The sequence below is a fragment of the Thermobia domestica genome, chromosome 16 (assembly GCF_964235325.1).
Source record: "Thermobia domestica chromosome 16, izTheDome1.hap1.1, whole genome shotgun sequence".
Classification (NCBI taxonomy): domain Eukaryota; kingdom Metazoa; phylum Arthropoda; class Insecta; order Zygentoma; family Lepismatidae; genus Thermobia; species Thermobia domestica.
In genome coordinates this window covers 174,804,577-174,822,987 of record NC_137469.1, presented here as the reverse complement: position 1 = coordinate 174,822,987, position 18,411 = coordinate 174,804,577, and the positions used below count along the sequence as shown (strand labels likewise).

The 18,411-nt window shown below is 35.4% G+C and overlaps 1 protein-coding gene across 1 annotated transcript in view; it reads left to right on the top strand.

Annotated features, from left to right (window-relative positions):
• Nucleotides 1-18,411, top strand: part of LOC145673508 (uncharacterized) — a 293,832-nt gene that overhangs the window by 216,232 nt on the left and 59,189 nt on the right. Inside the window, exon 3 of the mRNA XM_081743276.1 lies at nt 10,985-11,295. Within this exon, the coding sequence (XP_081599402.1) occupies nt 10,985-11,295 (311 nt within the window). The remainder of the gene's footprint in view (nt 1-10,984; nt 11,296-18,411) is intronic.

Here is an 18,411-nt window from a genome sequence, read left to right as displayed (position 1 = left end):
GTCGATATGTAACTTTCCTGATGTTCTCTATTGTGTAACCTTTTAAATTCACTGATTTGGTCCGGAATTTTCGAAAAAAACAATGAAACGTTTGTTCAGATTGTTTAGTCAAGAGTTATTTGGGTAATCTTCGATTTACAATTAATTGATTTAAATGGGTTCATGCTTTATTTCTTGACATATTTGCGGAAAATTGGTATTATAACATATGTTTGTACTATAAGTAACTTCTGTTCACAAACAATATTAGATTTTCTAATATGGGATATGGCCAAAGGTATGGACCGAGCTAAATATTTGAGAAACGGTAAATGCAGTCGATTCGAAGTCAATTGGGATCAATATTTTTGGTAGGGGGAAACATTATGACGTGGTTAAGGTTGCTGCCCGTCATCTTGGTGGCCGCCATATTGGAATCAACTTGTTTATTTTAAACAGCAATATGGTTTTGTGACATATTAAACAACATCCACGTTTGAAGAGAAATCCAACGATAAAGTTATTTTTCCAAAACAACATTTTTGAAGTTGTGAATGGATTTAGGATAGGTTATGTTGTCTCTTAGACTTTGTTGTCTGGCGGTTGTACTTTGTTTAGAAAGTGTCGCCTATAATATATGTTAGTTATACTACTATAATACATATTTAATGATTTTGTTCCCTTTATATACGCGTGTTCCTTGTCCATAAAACACATTCTAAAAACTAATAAATAATTTTTCAGAGTTATTTGAATGCGTCCCACGGTTATGCCGGTTAGGCTAAAGGAGACGGTGATGATGAGAGATGAGTGAAATGGTGGAATGAAGAAAGTGGGAGGAAACGGGAGAACCCCGAGAAAACCCACGAGCACGGTGTTTGTCCACCACAAAGTTCGCTTGGCGGAGGCCGGGATCGAACCAGGGACCCCAAGCGCCAGAGGTGAACGCTCAACCACTGAGCCACATGAACTCAGTTATTGACTTTTGTTGCAGTGAAGAGAGCCTATTAGACGACGCGTAGTTTTGCCATCGTCTCATAAACTACTGTACGTGGAAAAATAAAGACATTAAGTTTTTGCAACATTTTAAACATTTTTCCAGTGCAGTACATATACTGTAGTCAGAAAACTTGTTTTGAAATACTATACACTATGTATTACAACCCAATAGACCCGTTAACTCTTTTCAAACCGCGATTTTACTGTTATTCCGGCTAATCCGAACAGGGTTCGTTCCCAATTGGTTCGGATTAGTGGGACTCCACTGTACATAAATAACTAAATTGCGAATTCACGCCGCATAATATGACAAGTTAGAACAAGTTATAACAGAAAACTTGATGTATAGGTATTGTTTTGACAATCAAATTACGGAGAAGTAAAATACGTAACCTTGTTCTGCAAAAAGTAGTACTCATTCGTATAAAAATATGTCATACTCTCTCTCTCTTTTTTATTTCCTGGTTTGATTCAAGGCTGTATGCAGTGTGTTTCCTCTTTCCTTGATCATATGTTCAGCGACTAATTTGCCAATTTATAGTCAAGGAATAGAGAGGTCTGTGCATTTAGTCTTTGCATATTTAAAACCAAGCTTCCTGATCAAACACAGCGTCGTATAGTAAAGAACGTAGCAATCGCCTAACCATAAGAAACCTTCCGATCAAGTATAGTAGGCCTATACTATTACATTTCTTTTCGTCATGTACTGTTATTACATTATTAGTTCAATTCTCCTTTTTTTTGACCTTGACCTCTTGAGAACATTAAAATGAATTGAAATGAGGTACATGCAACAACGCTAGCGTAAAGATAACAATAAGGAGTAATTTTGATTGTTCCCACTGGAGTTTCTAATTAGGCTTAATAGCCCGCCAACATTTACTAATTAGAAACAAAACAAAACAACAACAACAAGGCGCACGGCACTTCGCCAAGCCAAGTACTCTGCCTGAAGCACACCGCGTGTTATTTACATGAAGCAACTCACGTGTCTCTGAAACATCCACATTTTCGTTTTCCATTAAGGTACTACAACAAAAATTGACTGCATCATTAATCTGCATGAATCCATGCCATATATATAAATTTTAAATGTTTTATCTTAAACCGTTTACAAGATTGAGGGCAATATCGTAAACCAAAATGAATTATGGTCACTGACAGACTCATCAAAATCTATAGGGCACTTTCCGTAGACGTGGAAACTTGAAATTTGGTACAAATATAATATTTATAATACAAGTAAAGGAAAAATCCGAAAACTAGGAACGGTTTTCTCCAAGTAGGAAAATTAAGTGGCGAAGGCAAAACTACACCTCTTGATTCAAAACTTATAGGATACTTCTTCCTGTAGATATGGAAAATTAAAATTTGGCACAAGTGGAGAATTTGTGATACAAATAAAGGAAAAATCAGCAAAAAATTGCGAACTTTACCCTCCAAGGAGGATATTAAGTTGTGAGGGCAAAACTACGCGTCTAGATTCTAAACCTATATAGGGTACTTTCTGTAGAAACAGAAGCTTGAAATTTGGCACAAATGTAGGGTTGGTGATATAAAAAGAGTAAAGGGTACCCGAAAACTGGAAATTTCTTCCTCCGAGGAGGAAGACTAGAGGACAGTGGAAAATTACACATATAGTTACGTAATTTGATTTAAAACCTATCGAGTACTTCCAGTAGACATGAAAGTTTTGAAATTTAGCACATAGCTAGGATTTGTAACACAAGTAAAGGAAAAATTCCGAAAATTGGAAATTTCTTCCTCCAAAGAAGAAAATTAAGGAGCAAGGGAAATATTACACATAGTTGCGTCACTTGATTTGAAACCTAAGCGGTATTCCCTGGAGATATGGAAACTCGAAATTTCCAATAAAAATGCAAATATGAAATTCCGAATATTAGAAATTTCACACTACCAGAAGGAAAATTAGGGGCCAAGGACAAAATGACATATAGTTTTTTTTAGTTCATTAAAAACCTGTAGCGCACTTCCTGTAAATATTAAAAAACTAACAAACTAACTCTATGGCCTGTGGAACCCGAAGGTTCAATGCCGCATTACGAAAGCTCTCCATTGACTTCTATCCTTAGTCAACTGGATCCAGTTTCTACCTTGTATTCTCATTTCTGCGAGATCCATCTTAATATTGTCTTTCCATCTGCGCTTAGGTCTTCCTAACGGTCGTTTTCCGAATGGAATTCCAGTTAAGAGTTCGAAAGCGTTTCTACTTTCATCCATCCTGGCTGCATGATCGTAACAATGTTTAGTAAACTATATACATTATGTAGTTCTTCGTTATGAAGTTTCCGCCATTCTCCATTCCCGTTCCTCTTGGGTCTGAACATTCGTCTCAGAATCTTGTTCTCGAATACTTTCAGTCTACGTTCTTCTCTCAGAGTGAGCAACCATGTTTTGCAAACATACAAAACAGGCATGATTGTCGTTTTATATAATATTTTAAGCTTCAAATTCCTTGACAGAATTCGCGACGACGACGACATTTTTAACTGAATAATAACACGAATACCTTGCTTTCACTCGACATTTAATTTCTTTGCTATTATATTTTTCATCTGTTAACCCAGTTATGCCTGAAAAAAAAAATCTTTTATTAATTTTTTAAATCTTTTTTTTTATTTTAGCTCATATTACTGCCTTATGACGAAAACAGGCAAAAAAGATGATCCTCCATTTCCAGTTTCACCGGGGGGTGTACTTTAGAAAGGACAGTAGGCACATGCACGTATAAAAATAATATATTTTTGAAAACTAAACTTTTGTCAACTATTACAAAGAAAGGAAGAATGCAAGTAAAGTAACGAAGAACCCAGCTATATTTGCAGTTGCTATTCATATTTTATTCATTACATATCTTTCTTTTACATACTCTAGAAAAAATTACATATTATTCTTCAAAATACACACGTGGTATCAAAATGCGCATTTTTCAATAGTATCCTTTTCCTTGCACTTCTGTTTTCATTTCGGCGTGTTGTACGCATCAAAACCTTTACCAACGTGTAAGGTTACATCACACTTTACACACTTTTTTGACACTTTCTTGTGGCACAGGCGGCACTTTGTTTTCCTTGAGACACCAGCTTATGATCCAACGATCAAATCGCATGTCTGCATTTTCAAGACTGGACGGGCGCAAGAGTTTACATTTCCCTCTGGATTTGTTGAATTCCAAAAGTGCCAGTGCAATTCTTCTCCGAAATGTCAGTTGACCAAGTTTCCTCCCCGTTGTCTGTGTAACTGCCATGAGTTTTGTGTTGCAGCGTCTAGTAGAAAAATAACCAATGGGAAGTATCATTTTTTTTCCCCTCGAATTGTAGTGCGATACAAACTGATATTTGATCGGAACCATTAACGCCCCATTGCTGTGTTGTACACATATACGTTATGAGGCTTTTGGATCATAACATTCGCCTTCTCCCTTTGAGAAAATCTGGAAGCAGTATTCATGGGATTAAAGCATTTGAAGCCACAGCTACAATGTTGTTGTCATAGATAAATTTGCGCATGATGTGAGGAATATGTTTAGTAACATTTTCTGCCTTGTACACCATAAAATACAATTTGATTATTCAACATCTAAATTAAAATTTCTTAGGGAAAGGTTAGTTTGCGATAGAATAATGCTGATAAAGAGTTAATTATGTTGTGAGGAAAATAATTGAATAATATTTGGCCTTGTACTTCAAAATATGATCCTGACTGCTGAAGAGAACACTAATCCACTTATTTTAATAAAAATATTTCATATTGCACAGTATGCAGTTAAATGTTATGTAAATATAGTAGCAGAAATTAAAATTGTATGAAAACAACAAGAAGCACAATACATTTGATTTTCGTAATTTGTTGACTCTTATGTTCCTACTGTCCTTTTTAAAGGACGCTGACAATTCAAATTGAAGTACAAGAACGTTAAAAGGAAAATTAAATAAATATCATTACGGACATTATACATTATCTTTTTTCAAGCAGCGCAAACCCTCAACAATGAAATAAATTCAATAGTATTTATAAAATCTATCCTTTTAGAACAACATCTGTACTTCCCTGCCATTCATCTAACCACATGTGAGAATACGCACCACCACGCCACCTATATTTAAAACAAAAGAAAGTGACAGCACGCAAATGATTTTTTGGACATTCTCGTAAACATATAAGCCAGTAGAAAGCACATTGGATTGATAGAGCATAGACGAGGACGCCTTAAAGTCAGTATTGCAGAGTGTCCTTTTAAACTGAACCTTGACTTTCATGCACTTCATCGTCTACCTAAAATAAATAAATAAATAAATAAAGCTCACAAACAAACAAGCATCAGTCCACCAATAAATCATAAAAAAATATCAAAACCTGCAAATAGGTACAAGTAAATTAACCTATTCCAATATTTATTTCCCTTCTTACCAGTTTCTACCAACATCACTATCTATTTCATTTTGTAAATATGCAATTTTATTTAAATGCAACCCAAATCAAATCCCAAATCTTACGCTCTACCACGTACAAGTTTTACAAAATCCTGGGCGCAACTTATCAATTTTAACATCCCCAATGTCACATTTTATTCGCATGTTATCTGAGCTTTTAAGCGTACAAGTGGCAGTGGAATGCTGTGAGGCTTATGCCTTTGTTACCATTTTTATTACATTTCTTTGTACCCCTCTGAACTAACCCCTGTACAAGTGGCTGCTGCACAGTACTAGAGGAAAGTTCGAAGAAAGTATAGCTCGCAAAAGATAATATTTGTGTTTGACAACAACATTAAAGTGACATTGAAGAAATATAATAGAATAAGATATGATTTGTTTATAGAAATACTCCGTTGTCCAGTAATATATAATCATTAACTTTTCTGAGGATGTTGATTTAATACATTAATTACGTATAATAAAAAGCAAGGTTCCTGTTCTACAAAGAAAGAGGAAAAAGTAGAAATACACATATACGTATATACACTGGTGAAAACACATGAAACACAATCCAGTAGAAATTCATGTATCTGGCTGGGTTGTAGTCAATAAATGATGGTAGTGTTAATAATCTCAATATGGCGCCCATGGCACAACCTGAATACAAGATGTTAATAAAATATAGAGTACTCACTTTATTAGAAAGTGCAGTCCCTTGGAAAATGAAGTCTTTCAGTTTAACGTCCCACGTTATACCCGTTAGGCTAAGGGAGACGATGATTAAGGAAAATGAATGACTATGGAAGTACTGGTGGGACAAGAATGTGTAGGAAACGGGAGAACCCGAGAAAATCCAATGACACGATGTTGTCCATCACAAAGTTACTTTTGCGGGTATCGAACCAGGGACCCCACGCACCAAACGTAAGCGATCGATCACTGAGCTACCATGCCCCTTGCAATCACTTGGAGCGGTTACATAAGAAGCTGTTGAGGCAGGTAGTGGAACATACCAAGCTGGAATATGGTATTCCATGTTCGCTAAGCGATTGTCGTCTTCGGAACCCTTCCGATGACCAAGCACCGTTTCACTAATACATAACACGTAAGTAGTACTGGCCTCTTTATATCTAGTCGAGTCAACATTTTTTGACAAGTCAAAAGTCAAAGGTAATGCCCCTGGCCCGGGGTCAATGACGTAGGGATACTTATGACCACCCCCCTCTAAATTTTGGCAGGGGTACATTGGATCACCCCCTAAATTTGGCAGAGGTACCTAGAACCACCTCTTAAATTTTGGAAATTTCCAAATTCAAAAATGTGGTATGGTAGCCTATGAAAAGGGTATGTACCTCTATAAGTTTTGAGGGATCCTTCCCGTTCCGTTTCATGGGTAAAAATTGCCGAAAATTCACATTTCGGAGGTTTTTGACCCAATTTATTCCCTTTGATGAGGCCTTATTACCTTATATGGTTATTTGGGCGTATACAGGGTTCCATTTTCTTTCATAAAACATAGGTACATTGGTGCATCCCTTTGAAAATTTGGGAGGGGTACATTGGCCCACCTCTTAAATTTTGGAAATTGACCAATTTTAAAATTTGGTATAGTAACAAAAGACACTAATAAATATCGTACAATTATAAGTTTGGGTGGTCCGTCTCGTTTCCTTTCATGGTTAAAAGCTTCCCAAAAGTTAGTACGACCACGTGTTTGCTATGAAGTCGATTATTGACCCTATTTATTCCCTTTGATGTGGTCATATCACCTTGCATGATTATATATATGTGTACAGGGGTCCATTCTCTTTTATAAGGCATAGGTACATTGGCGCACCTCTTGAAATTTGGGAGGGGTACAATGGCTCACCCCTTAAATTTTGGAAATTGACCAATTTTAAAATTTGGTATAGTAACAAAGGACACTAATAAATATCGTACAATTATAAGTTTGGGTGGTCCGTCTCGTTTCCTTTCATGGTTAAAAGCTTCCCAAAAGTTAGTACGACCACGTGTTTGCTATGAAGTCGATTATTGACCCTATTTATTCCCTTTGATGTGGTCATATCACCTTGCATGATTATATATGTGTGTACAGGGGTCCATTCTCTTTTATAAGGCATAGGTACATTGGCGCACCTCTTGAAATTTAGGAGGGGTACAATGGCTCACCCCTTTAATTTTGGAAATTGCCCAATTTAAAAATTTGGTATAGTAGTATAGGTAGTAGTAGAATTTGTAACGCGTTACCGATACAGTTACTTTGAAAAATGTAACGCGTTACTAAGAATATCTACTTAAAAAGTAACGAGTTATTTGCGTTACGTTACTTACCAAGACTGATTGAAAGTTTGGGACATCTCTTCTCTTTTGATGTCAACTCTCTTCTTCCATTTAGAGAGGTCCTAGGTTCGAGTCTGGGGCTCTTCTTATCTGCTTGTAAATGGCATAATCTATTAAGCCACTGAATTGGCGCAGTGGCTTATTAAGTTACTAGATAGTTGGTGACTGATAAATGGTAAGTATTACGTTAATACAGGGTGTTCAAAACCTACTGGCCTCTTCGGCTAAATCAAATAATAACTAGTGATTCCTATAGTTCTGTAGTTACGTTGCCAATATGTGCATAATGTAATGTTTTAGGCACCACAATCTCTTACAACTTTTGTAAATAATCGAGAGATTTGTCACTTTGTTTCTTCTTAAGGCCTGTAAAAATGTTTTGTTTATTACAAGTTATACATTGGTCTAATTCCGCGTAAAAATTTGACAGGAGGAATAGATTTAGTGTAAAAGCGTACACCGCCCTAACTATCACATGAGAATTGTGTGGTATTTACACAGTTAAATATCATATTCGACTGCTCACTCCCGATAAGGTATTGTACGATGCCTCTTTTACTATAGGGACATATAGCAGATGTTTTCTCTTTAAAAAATTAACAACCGTAGTATCTAACTGAAGGGTGAGTGGAGCTGACCTATATCCTTCCAAATTCTAGACCGAAGTGTCATGTGGTTCTTTCGTGAACCAAGGTAATACCGGAACCTAGTGGTAAATAGTGCTAGACTCCTTTTGCTGTTGTCTAGTTCTTTATGTAGCAACAGTTTCTTGCAATGATGCTATCCTGGTCCGTCCTTACATGGATGTCCTTTAAACATTTATATTACACTTATTTCGCTATGTGTTCTAGTTTTATTAATAATTTCATCACATACTTACAAGTTTTGAGTATCTAATTATATGTTAAAACACAACATATCAGTTAATATAAGTATTGAAATCGAAAAATGAAACAAACATTTTTCTTCTGTGCCTCATCCCACTGTGAATCACCTGCGACTTGCTGATCTTTGGTGGCAAACCCACCAGACCAAGTAGAAGATGATTTTTACAAATATCTCTGCCTACACACTATTATTACATAATAGAAACATACAAAGAAACTATATACATTAAAGAGGTTATTCACAATCTAAAAGCACATTTAATTCGTTATATGCATGAATGATAAGAGCTTTATCGATTTTTTGCATATTAACAAGAAAGAACCGGCATCCATTAGCAGACGGTCCGTAACCTTTACCTTCAAAGCCTATCTGTAAAGAGTATGTTCTAAGAACACAATACTGGTTTAATTTCATAAGCGAATATGTGTAAAACTGATGTAAACATTAAATTTATTTCGGTGCATCCTAGAACCTTTGTGCTTTATGTATACATCAATAATAATTCTATCACTTTTACTATTTGAATTAAGCATCTTCTCTTCATCGAAAGCTCAAGTATTCCTAGGTATTCAACAGTGCTCAGAGGGCGTACACTGTAACTGACAACTAGGGACCTGGTAGAGGGCATGGCTAAATTTAAACATTATTTAGTAGGACGAAAGTTTCGAGTTAGGTCCGACCATCAAGTGTTAAAATTATTCTGCGTTGTCGGCTTACGACTCAACGCCTAACTAGGAGGGCATTGGAACTCACAAGCTTGGACTTCGAGTTTGAGTTCGTCCGTTCTAGCGACTATAAAGCGGATGTCCATTGTTCTCAGGTGAGTAATGAGATTGACATTGCCACTAAGCCGATATTACGCCAAACCTTGATGGCATTGTTTGAAGAAGTACCTTGCGAAATTAGAAAATTGATCTCAATGCTACGTGAGTTACAATCTTCAGATCCAGATTATGGGCCTGTGAAGAAGGCAACAGAAAATACCGAAACGACAAATAAGTTGAAAAGTAAACATTATGGGCCTTATGCGGAGTTGTTCTGACGCGTTATTAGTGCCATACTAAAGAGTTCGACTAACATATGTTTCCTGCAGTAGTCAGGCTTTTAGTATGATGCTAATCATACGTCAAAACGACTCTGCATAAGGCACTATATGTTTTGTTTAGCGGAAGATTATGCAAGAAAGCCAAGGAAAGTGTAAGGATCTGTGCTCCAGGTGTTTTGATTCTACCACTTCTGCAATACCACCACTATGACAGTGAACACCTACCTGCATCGAATCTGGTACCAAAACTAAGAGACCTGTTTGGCCGAAGATAAGAGAGCAGAGCAGATAAGGAGATACTGCGGGTCCTGTATTGTGTGCCAGAAAGCCACTGCACTACACAGCTACAAGTGTGGGCCACTAAACCTAATAATACGACAGAAAGCAAAAGTTTTCTTAGCAACAGACTTTTCTTAATGGATTTTTCTTAACAAATCATATATAATAACTTTTTTAAAAAAGTAATAAGGAAAATGTTGTTGTGACTCTTATTGAATCGTTTGGGTTGCGAACGGAGCGATCAAGAATTTTTTTTTTTTTTTACCAAATCTATTACTTTGCAAGCCGACAACAATATTGATTTTATAAGGCACCAATACTTTTACGTGGCTCCGCGTCGTTTACTATTTTCCAACACTTTTTCGTTCTTCTTGCCCTTCAGCCCCCTTTTGCTATGAATGCCCGGGCAATGGCCCCGCTCTCTTCCAGCCCCATGACTACGGCTCTGTTTGGAACGCATGTATATTTATTCCTGGTTCGATTCAATACACGACATGAGAATCTTACATTCTTGTCTAATAGAATACCAATTTCTTAATGAAAACTCAATGGAAAAGCAAGTTAAACAGTATATGATACATTCCATTCCATTAAATTTGTGCAAAGCCCTGTAGCATCGGTAGCGAGCAGTTCACCTGACTACCACGTCCCTTATCACAATGTCTAGTTCCATTAATTAAGGCGGATTTTGATGCAAGCGTGCGTTGCGTTCTTTGCTTGCGATGTGACTGAATAGCCAATTGAGAAAGTTATTTAACTACGGTTCTAAGTGTAACACAACTTTATGTTCTCTACAAATAGAAATCGCAAGCAACGAAACGGACGCTTGCATGAAAATCTGCCCGTATAGTGGAAATAAACTGCAGGTATTTAAAGTAATCTAAAACCTAATATTTAAAGTTCAGATTTTATTATTTCTGAATGAATGTAATTGAGATTTTGTTGAGGTTAAAAGCAAAATAATATAGTTTATCATACGCAAGATGTTAGCTTTTATTTCTCTTTTTCTTTTTAGCACTATTGTTGCTGCTACCTGCGATCGAAGGAGGAGTGAAAATCTCAAGGAAGAACTCAACAACAACCACAACACCTGAGCCTCTACATGAAGAAGTAGAAGAAACTGAAGAGGAGCATGTGAATACAACAAAATCTGTTCTTACAGGCATTCCACAAATAGATTATATTTATGATCCTAATTTACCTCGAGAACTAAATGGGTACAACCTTACTGATTACCCATTCTACAATAGTATTCCCGAGGATATAACTTTCAAGTGTGATGGCCTGCACGACGGATTTTATGCAAGTGTACCTCACAAGTGTCAGGTATTGTAATTAATGTTACGTTTACTATGCAATTAGATAAATTATTAGCGTTTGTTGGTTCGTAATCCAAAGGTCCGAGTTCGAATCTATAAGCCTGCCATCCTAACCGAGGATTTACAAAGTTTTTCCTTAGTCCATCCAGGTGATTGCTGAACGATACGTTTAAATATATCCCCTGGGCGACCTTTGAGAAATATCTTTCTAATTTGAAGCATAAAATGTTCTTCAGCCGTATCTTGAACATTCTCAAATAAATACATAGGTTACCTCTGATCTTTAAAAATGTTCTAGTTGGTCCAACATTTAAGAAATACTGACATTATTATTGGGGCTGCCAACTGGTAAGTATTTTGCCAGCTAACCAATATTTTTTGACAGGTTCTAAGATTTAAAATACAATTATTCATAATCTGTTTTAGAGTTATGGATGGGTACCTTTAGTTTTATTTTTCAGAGTTGGCAATTCTCATTCTCATTATCTACTATTTAGTAGTATGTATGTGATAAGTTATTGGATTTGTTTCGTAAAGTCACTACTGTTATTTACAGATGCTTTTATTGGGCGAAGGAAATGTTCGGTGAGGAGATAAGTGTTTTTCTGCATTACTTTACCGATTTGCCAAAATGTACGAACAATAAAACTCTGTACAGTATCCACTTCTAGTTTTGTTTTGTTATTCGATTACACAACAACACACAAAAGAATAAAAGTTCTGTGTACCGGACCCCAGGGTGTGTATTCAATGTATTTTGTTACACAGAATCCAATTTGTTACGCAGGATCCATATTTTGAAACTCCAGGGCGATTGACCGTGTCCATTTTTTGTTATAGGCCAAAATTTTGAGGATTTAGGATAGAGATGACACTTTTTCTTCCATAAAACAAAATTGACACGGTCAATCGTTCTAGGGTTTCGAAATGTGGATTCTACGTAACAAAATACATTGGGGTCCGAGTCACAGAACTTTATTTATTTATTTATTATTTGCATAGCTGTGTTATGCGTTTTCTCCCTATCCAAAATCACTCACGTTTTTCAGCCATTACAAAAAATTGACACGATTGATTTTCCTGGGGTTTGGAAGTTTGGATTCTATGTAACAAAATACATGAAATCCACACCCTGGGATCCGGTGCCTAGAACTTTTAGTTTTGTGTGTGTGTGTGTGTGGCTATATTATTAAGGTGGTTGTAGTGATTTGACGGGGGAAAGGAATCGCCAGAGAAAAAATGCCACAATTGTAATTTGGTCCGATAAATAATGAAATTCTGTATGGAAGGAGAACCCTATACTACAAACGTGTTAATTTTAATGTTGTTTTAAATGTTCTTTGTTGTTTAATATTCTTTGTTACATATAGGATAATTACTCTAGCGGCCATCTGAATAATTTAGAACATAATATGTAGTATCCAAAAGTACAAAGGTCTCATATGATAATTTCATGGTAGAACATTACTTATTACCGACAACCTGTGTGGAGGTACGTCTCTTGTATTTTTGCGCGTTCTACCAGAACTGTTAGAAAATGTGTTCCTTGAACGTAAGACACCAAATGTGTTTCCAGTATGACACTGCATCTGAACACTTTGACAGAAATGTGCAGACCTATCTAAACGAAACGTTCAAAGGTCCGACAAATTTTAGGGTGGTCATAGCGCCGAAAGAAAGCATTTGTAACCCACGTTTTGTCTTATTGTGGTGTGAGGAATCACTTTCCAAGTGTTGTCAACTTTACAGATTATACATTGTATGAGACACCTAGTATTAAAATTCGCCAAATCCATTTTTTAACCGAAGTTGAGTTACATATCGCTTGTTATATGTTTGATCTAAAGGAATTTCATGGAAACAGAATTTTGTTTAAAAGCTTAATATTTCAGACTAAAAAAGTAGTTCAAATATGGGACTTTGTATGCGTGTATATGGAGCTTCACTGCACGTCTTGCGAGATTATTGGAAACTAAGCGAAATGGATGTGGCAGATTTTGATGCTAGGCGCCTCATATAATGTTTACTGGGGGGAAATTAAAATATACTAGGTATTTTTTTTTTCAGTTTCGGGAGAAACTTTTCTTTTCCAACTAGTTTTGATGAATGTGTATAGTTGAAATTTGACTACATGGTTTTACATTTCCACAAACTAATCATTTTATTATTTGAAGAAACGACATACAAGCTGTTATAAAGATAAATGTCAGTTGAGAAGAAACAAATAAACCCGAAAATATTGTCTGATTTGTAGGTTTTCCAATTATTGTAAATTTTGCATACGATCACTTTACTGATTTCATCATCTTTTTTTTTAAAAAAAATCTTGATCTCACATTATTTATATTTAATACTTACACCCAGGGTTGTGAAAGCAAATGCACCAGGTGAAGTTTTCATACATTGTGATACTGGAAAGCAAGTGTCTTAATGTTGAAAAACATTTGGCATAAATTGAGGCTCAGTTTTAAAGAATATTGTATTCAGGATGTAGTAGCCTGGGAATAGCTATTGAGAAATGATTCGTTTATTCTAGTTATCGATATTCGCTTCACAAATTGTTTGCAATTTATGATCTAGTGTTCCGGGCTTTTAGTGGAGTATGTTGAAGGATATACTTGAATTGGCACTCAATGTACAGTTTCATTATTTTGGGAACAGTAAGGATAATGTACTACAATACGAGATGCATTTTTCATGTCCATTCACAGAAATTTCGAATTTATTATTCTGAAAAATGTGTAATGAACTGGTCGTGTACATATACAGTCATGGTCACAAAGCATCTATCGCCCTTTCAACCAGTTGCCCACACTATAATTGGAATAAAATAAAAAGCAAATTGAAATAGTTGTTTCTATCCAAAATACTAACATTTACTATGCACGATTACAAGAATACTATAGCTGAAACTGCGCTCCCTACACAGCGCATCATTCATATATGAGCATGAAATCTCCTTGTCATTCCTCACATCTGTACATGTTCCTTTACAGACACAAGTGTAGGACGTCTTGATAAAAATCGCAAGGGATACCATAAAGGGGAGATTTTTTCGATTATTTTTTTCAATATCTCGCACCGTTCGCAAGATTTAAGCCTGCTTTCGTTTGGAGTTTCTAATTTATGTATGATCAGTGTTTTCTTTCTTCTTGCATGCAGTATGTAATAAGCAAATACATTACACACACAATTAATTATAATGTCAGTGATTTATTGTCCAGTTGTACTGGATTATAATGTCCGGTTGTTTATTGGACAAAACACTCCAAACAATAAAGATTCATCTTAGAGTGAAGAACATTATCCTTCCACGTTGGATTATCCTTCGTTTTTCATTATCATTAGGCCATGAAACAAACGCCGGACAAATATAGTAACACCGTATACAAATGTGTGGTATTGGAGTGTATAACTCGTAGGATATGATGTTTTTTAAAATGTCAATACTTCCAGTGTACCCCTAAAAGATGTAATAAAGAAATAACGGCCATTTGTTTTAAAATTCAATTAGAACTGAACAATCTACAAAAAATTTACAATTGATCAGTGAAAATGGCATCTTTCTAGAGCTTGTGGTTTCCGAGATATTATTGTAAAAAAAAAAAAAAAAAATGACCACAAACATATAAACGTCCACCACAAACATGTAAACTTTCATAAACTTTCCTTGATCACAAAAATATAAACGTAGCATTTTAATATATAGATTATTATTTTTTATGCATAACAGAAATAGAGAGATAAAAAATGCCAATGGTATAGAAATGTCCACGTTGGATAAACTTATAATTGCAATTTTTGTAATAATTTGAGAACGATGAATCCAGTGATACTATTTGTTAAACAAGCCATCCATAAGGTCACGAGAAAAAACCTCAAAATGGAACGATTGAATTACTGTTCATGCTAACGCTAAAAGTATCCAAGCTTGAATCGATTTCTAATTGCGTTTTTTATACTAACTAAAATATTAGTTCTTCACACGAGGAAAGTAGTTATTTGGAGAGTATTTGAACGACCATCCCACGTTTAGATATGCACTTCAATGAGAATTTTGTGATAGAAACTCATACAACATTTTTTTAGGACAACTTTTGAACTTCTCTATTCTCTTAGGCTGCACTATTTAATCAAGTGACATAACGAAAATCTAGCTTGATTACTGTTTCAAAATTCATTTCAAACCATTCACCCAGTTTCCTCTGATGTAACAAGAAAAGGAGAAAATGTCGGTTTCGATGTGACGAAGAAGTGTAAATATTTCTCGTTTTCTCTTTGAAAAAGGGAAATTTGAACAGGGCTCATTTTTAATAGGAGTTTATATGCTGACTACACAGGTTCGTGATACTGTATTTTTAGATCAAATGATCCAATATATTTCAATTAATTTTTTTCTTATAGGCCTTATATCTAGAGAACTGCATACAGTGTAGCCAAACCCAAACTATCACTTAACTCAGCATGATGTCCTTATTCCGTAGAATATACGAAAACTCGATTTACGGGAAGGTCAAAAAATTTGTGTTCCCTGATCTGAAAAGTTATTAGCCAAATCTAAGGTGACCATAAAATTTTCAGCTGAAAACGGGACAGGATCCGGCTTTTTAAAAATCGTGAGAAATGAAGAAATAGATCAGTGCGTAAATTAGTTCCTGTTTATCTTAGCAATTTCTAATACATTTATATTGTAATATAACATTATAGTGTATATAAGCTATAAAATATAAGCAGCATTTAACTTACAGTATAATGGGACATGATGCTGCCTATATTTGCTCTTTTACTCTAGCACGAATCCTTGATATTACATTGGCTGAGAAGTTGACTCTAGAACTGAAGAATGAAAGAAGAACCTATGTCACAGAAGAACTTATCTTCTTGACAATAGCTTTCGAGCAGTACTCCGAACTATAGATCACGTTTAATGTAGGAAATTTCAGTTCAACTCTTGCCTCTTTGTTATTATTAAGTATTAATACTTTTACAAGGAGTAAAGGTACTGGGTTTTTATTTACTTCTTTCATTTGCATAAAACGGGACAAATACTATTTTTTTCATCTACTGACGGGACGGCCGTGACATGCCTCTAAAACGGTACTTTCTCGGTCAACACGTGGCGTATGATCGCCCTACCAAGATGGTAATCTTTTGATCCATTTTTTTGTATCATTTCTATAATTCTTGTTTCACCTTAACTTGACAGGCTCATGATATTGATGTTTTTTTTTACAAAAATTTTTAACCCCATCTACTCCTTTGGGATATCCCCTTCCGTCAAAGTAACATGATAAATACACTGCTCGAGGCAGGTACTAGTGCGTTAAAATTATTCTATTTTTTTCTGATACTCGAATAATGAATATCCAAAGAGTCTATTATTCGAACATTCGAATAATGAATATCCCAAGAATCTACTATTCGAACATTCGAATAATGAATATCCCAAGAATCTACTATTCGAACATTCAAATAATGAATATCCCAAGTATCTATTATTCGAACATTCGAATAATGAATATTCCAAGTATCTACTATTCGAACATTCGAATAATGAATATTTCAAGAATCTATTATTCGAACATTCGAATAATGAATATCCCAAGAATCTATTATTCGAACATTCGAATAATGAATATTTCAAGAATCTACTATTCGAACATTCGAATAATGAATATCCCAAATATCTACTATTCGAACATTCGAATAATGAATAGGGGAAGTCAGTTTAATATGAACAGTCAAAAAATATGAGCAGCACGAAGCATAAACTCACACAGCACACTTATACCTTGCGCAAGAGGGAAACAACGAAGTTCGTAGCATTGTTTGGAGTTACATGAATTAGCAGAGAGTAGCCTAAGTTCGTTCGCTGCAGTTGTTGTGAAATAATAGACAAATTTACAGGTACGTAGAATAAAAAGTGTAGCTTTTTGGAGCTATAGTAAAATCAGGGTAATGAATAATAAACTAAAACTTCTTATCTATGCCTTGTATATAATTCGTCACTGGGTTCATAGTCAGATCTGTCTAGGAACACAACGCCAGTCTTTTGTTCAACTCTTTTCTATAAAAAGAGTTGTCGACCCAACACATTAAAATATCATTTAGAGTCAGCGAAATATGAGCTTTGGAATTCAGTTTAATATCGGCACGCATATCTTTTTTCTTCTTTTGAAAGTAATGAAAGAAATGGACGTGAGGAGCTTTTGCAGATGTTAACTAAAGTAGACATTCCGTAATAACATCGATAATATAAATTCTACAATCTTCAAGTTTATGATCATCTTGGATACATTTCGCGTATTTCCGGTCAATCACTCCAGCCCTGTGTGGGATGGGTGTTGTCACAGTTTGTGTGCAGAAGGTGAACAAGCAGACATCCATAAATAAATCTGAAGCTCGCAGACATCCATAATAAATCTAAAGCTCAAGTGGATAATAATAATTTCATTGAGAAAACGCCAGAAGTGCTAAGCCAAGTAAGAGGACAGTCTCATCCACACAGTGTGAGGAGAATGAAAGTATTTGCCGTATTTGTGAAGGAAACTTTAGTAAAAACTCCAAAGGGGAAGAATGGATCAAGTGTGATATGTGCCAAGACTGGTATCATGTTCTTTGTGTGAACGTCGAGTGCCCTGAGTTCTTTGTCTGTGATTATTGTAGCAGATTTAATGCCTAGTTATTTAGGTCACACCAATAGATAGGGCTCTTGAAATGAACAATGTTTTACATGCATGTGCAACTATCTTTTGCTCGTTATTGTTATCATTTACGTTTCATTTCTTTTTCTGTACACTTTTTTTGGTATCTGCTTTGTATTTCATGTGAAAATAGTAGAAAAGAAATGCTGCTCATATTTGCCCTACGAAGTGCTCATAATACCCGGGTACTACGGAAAATATGAGCACTAACCATCTACCTTATTAACCTGTTTATTACTCACGAACAAAAGTAGTTATAACCTTGTACTGTTTCGCGTTTGTAAACGAAAGAACAGGCTTTCTTTTAGTGAGACTTTTTACTTTCTGTAATACATCATTTTTGAGATATATTAGAATTTTCATTAACTATGCTCATATTCAACTGACTTCCCCTATCCCAAGAATCTACTATTCGAACA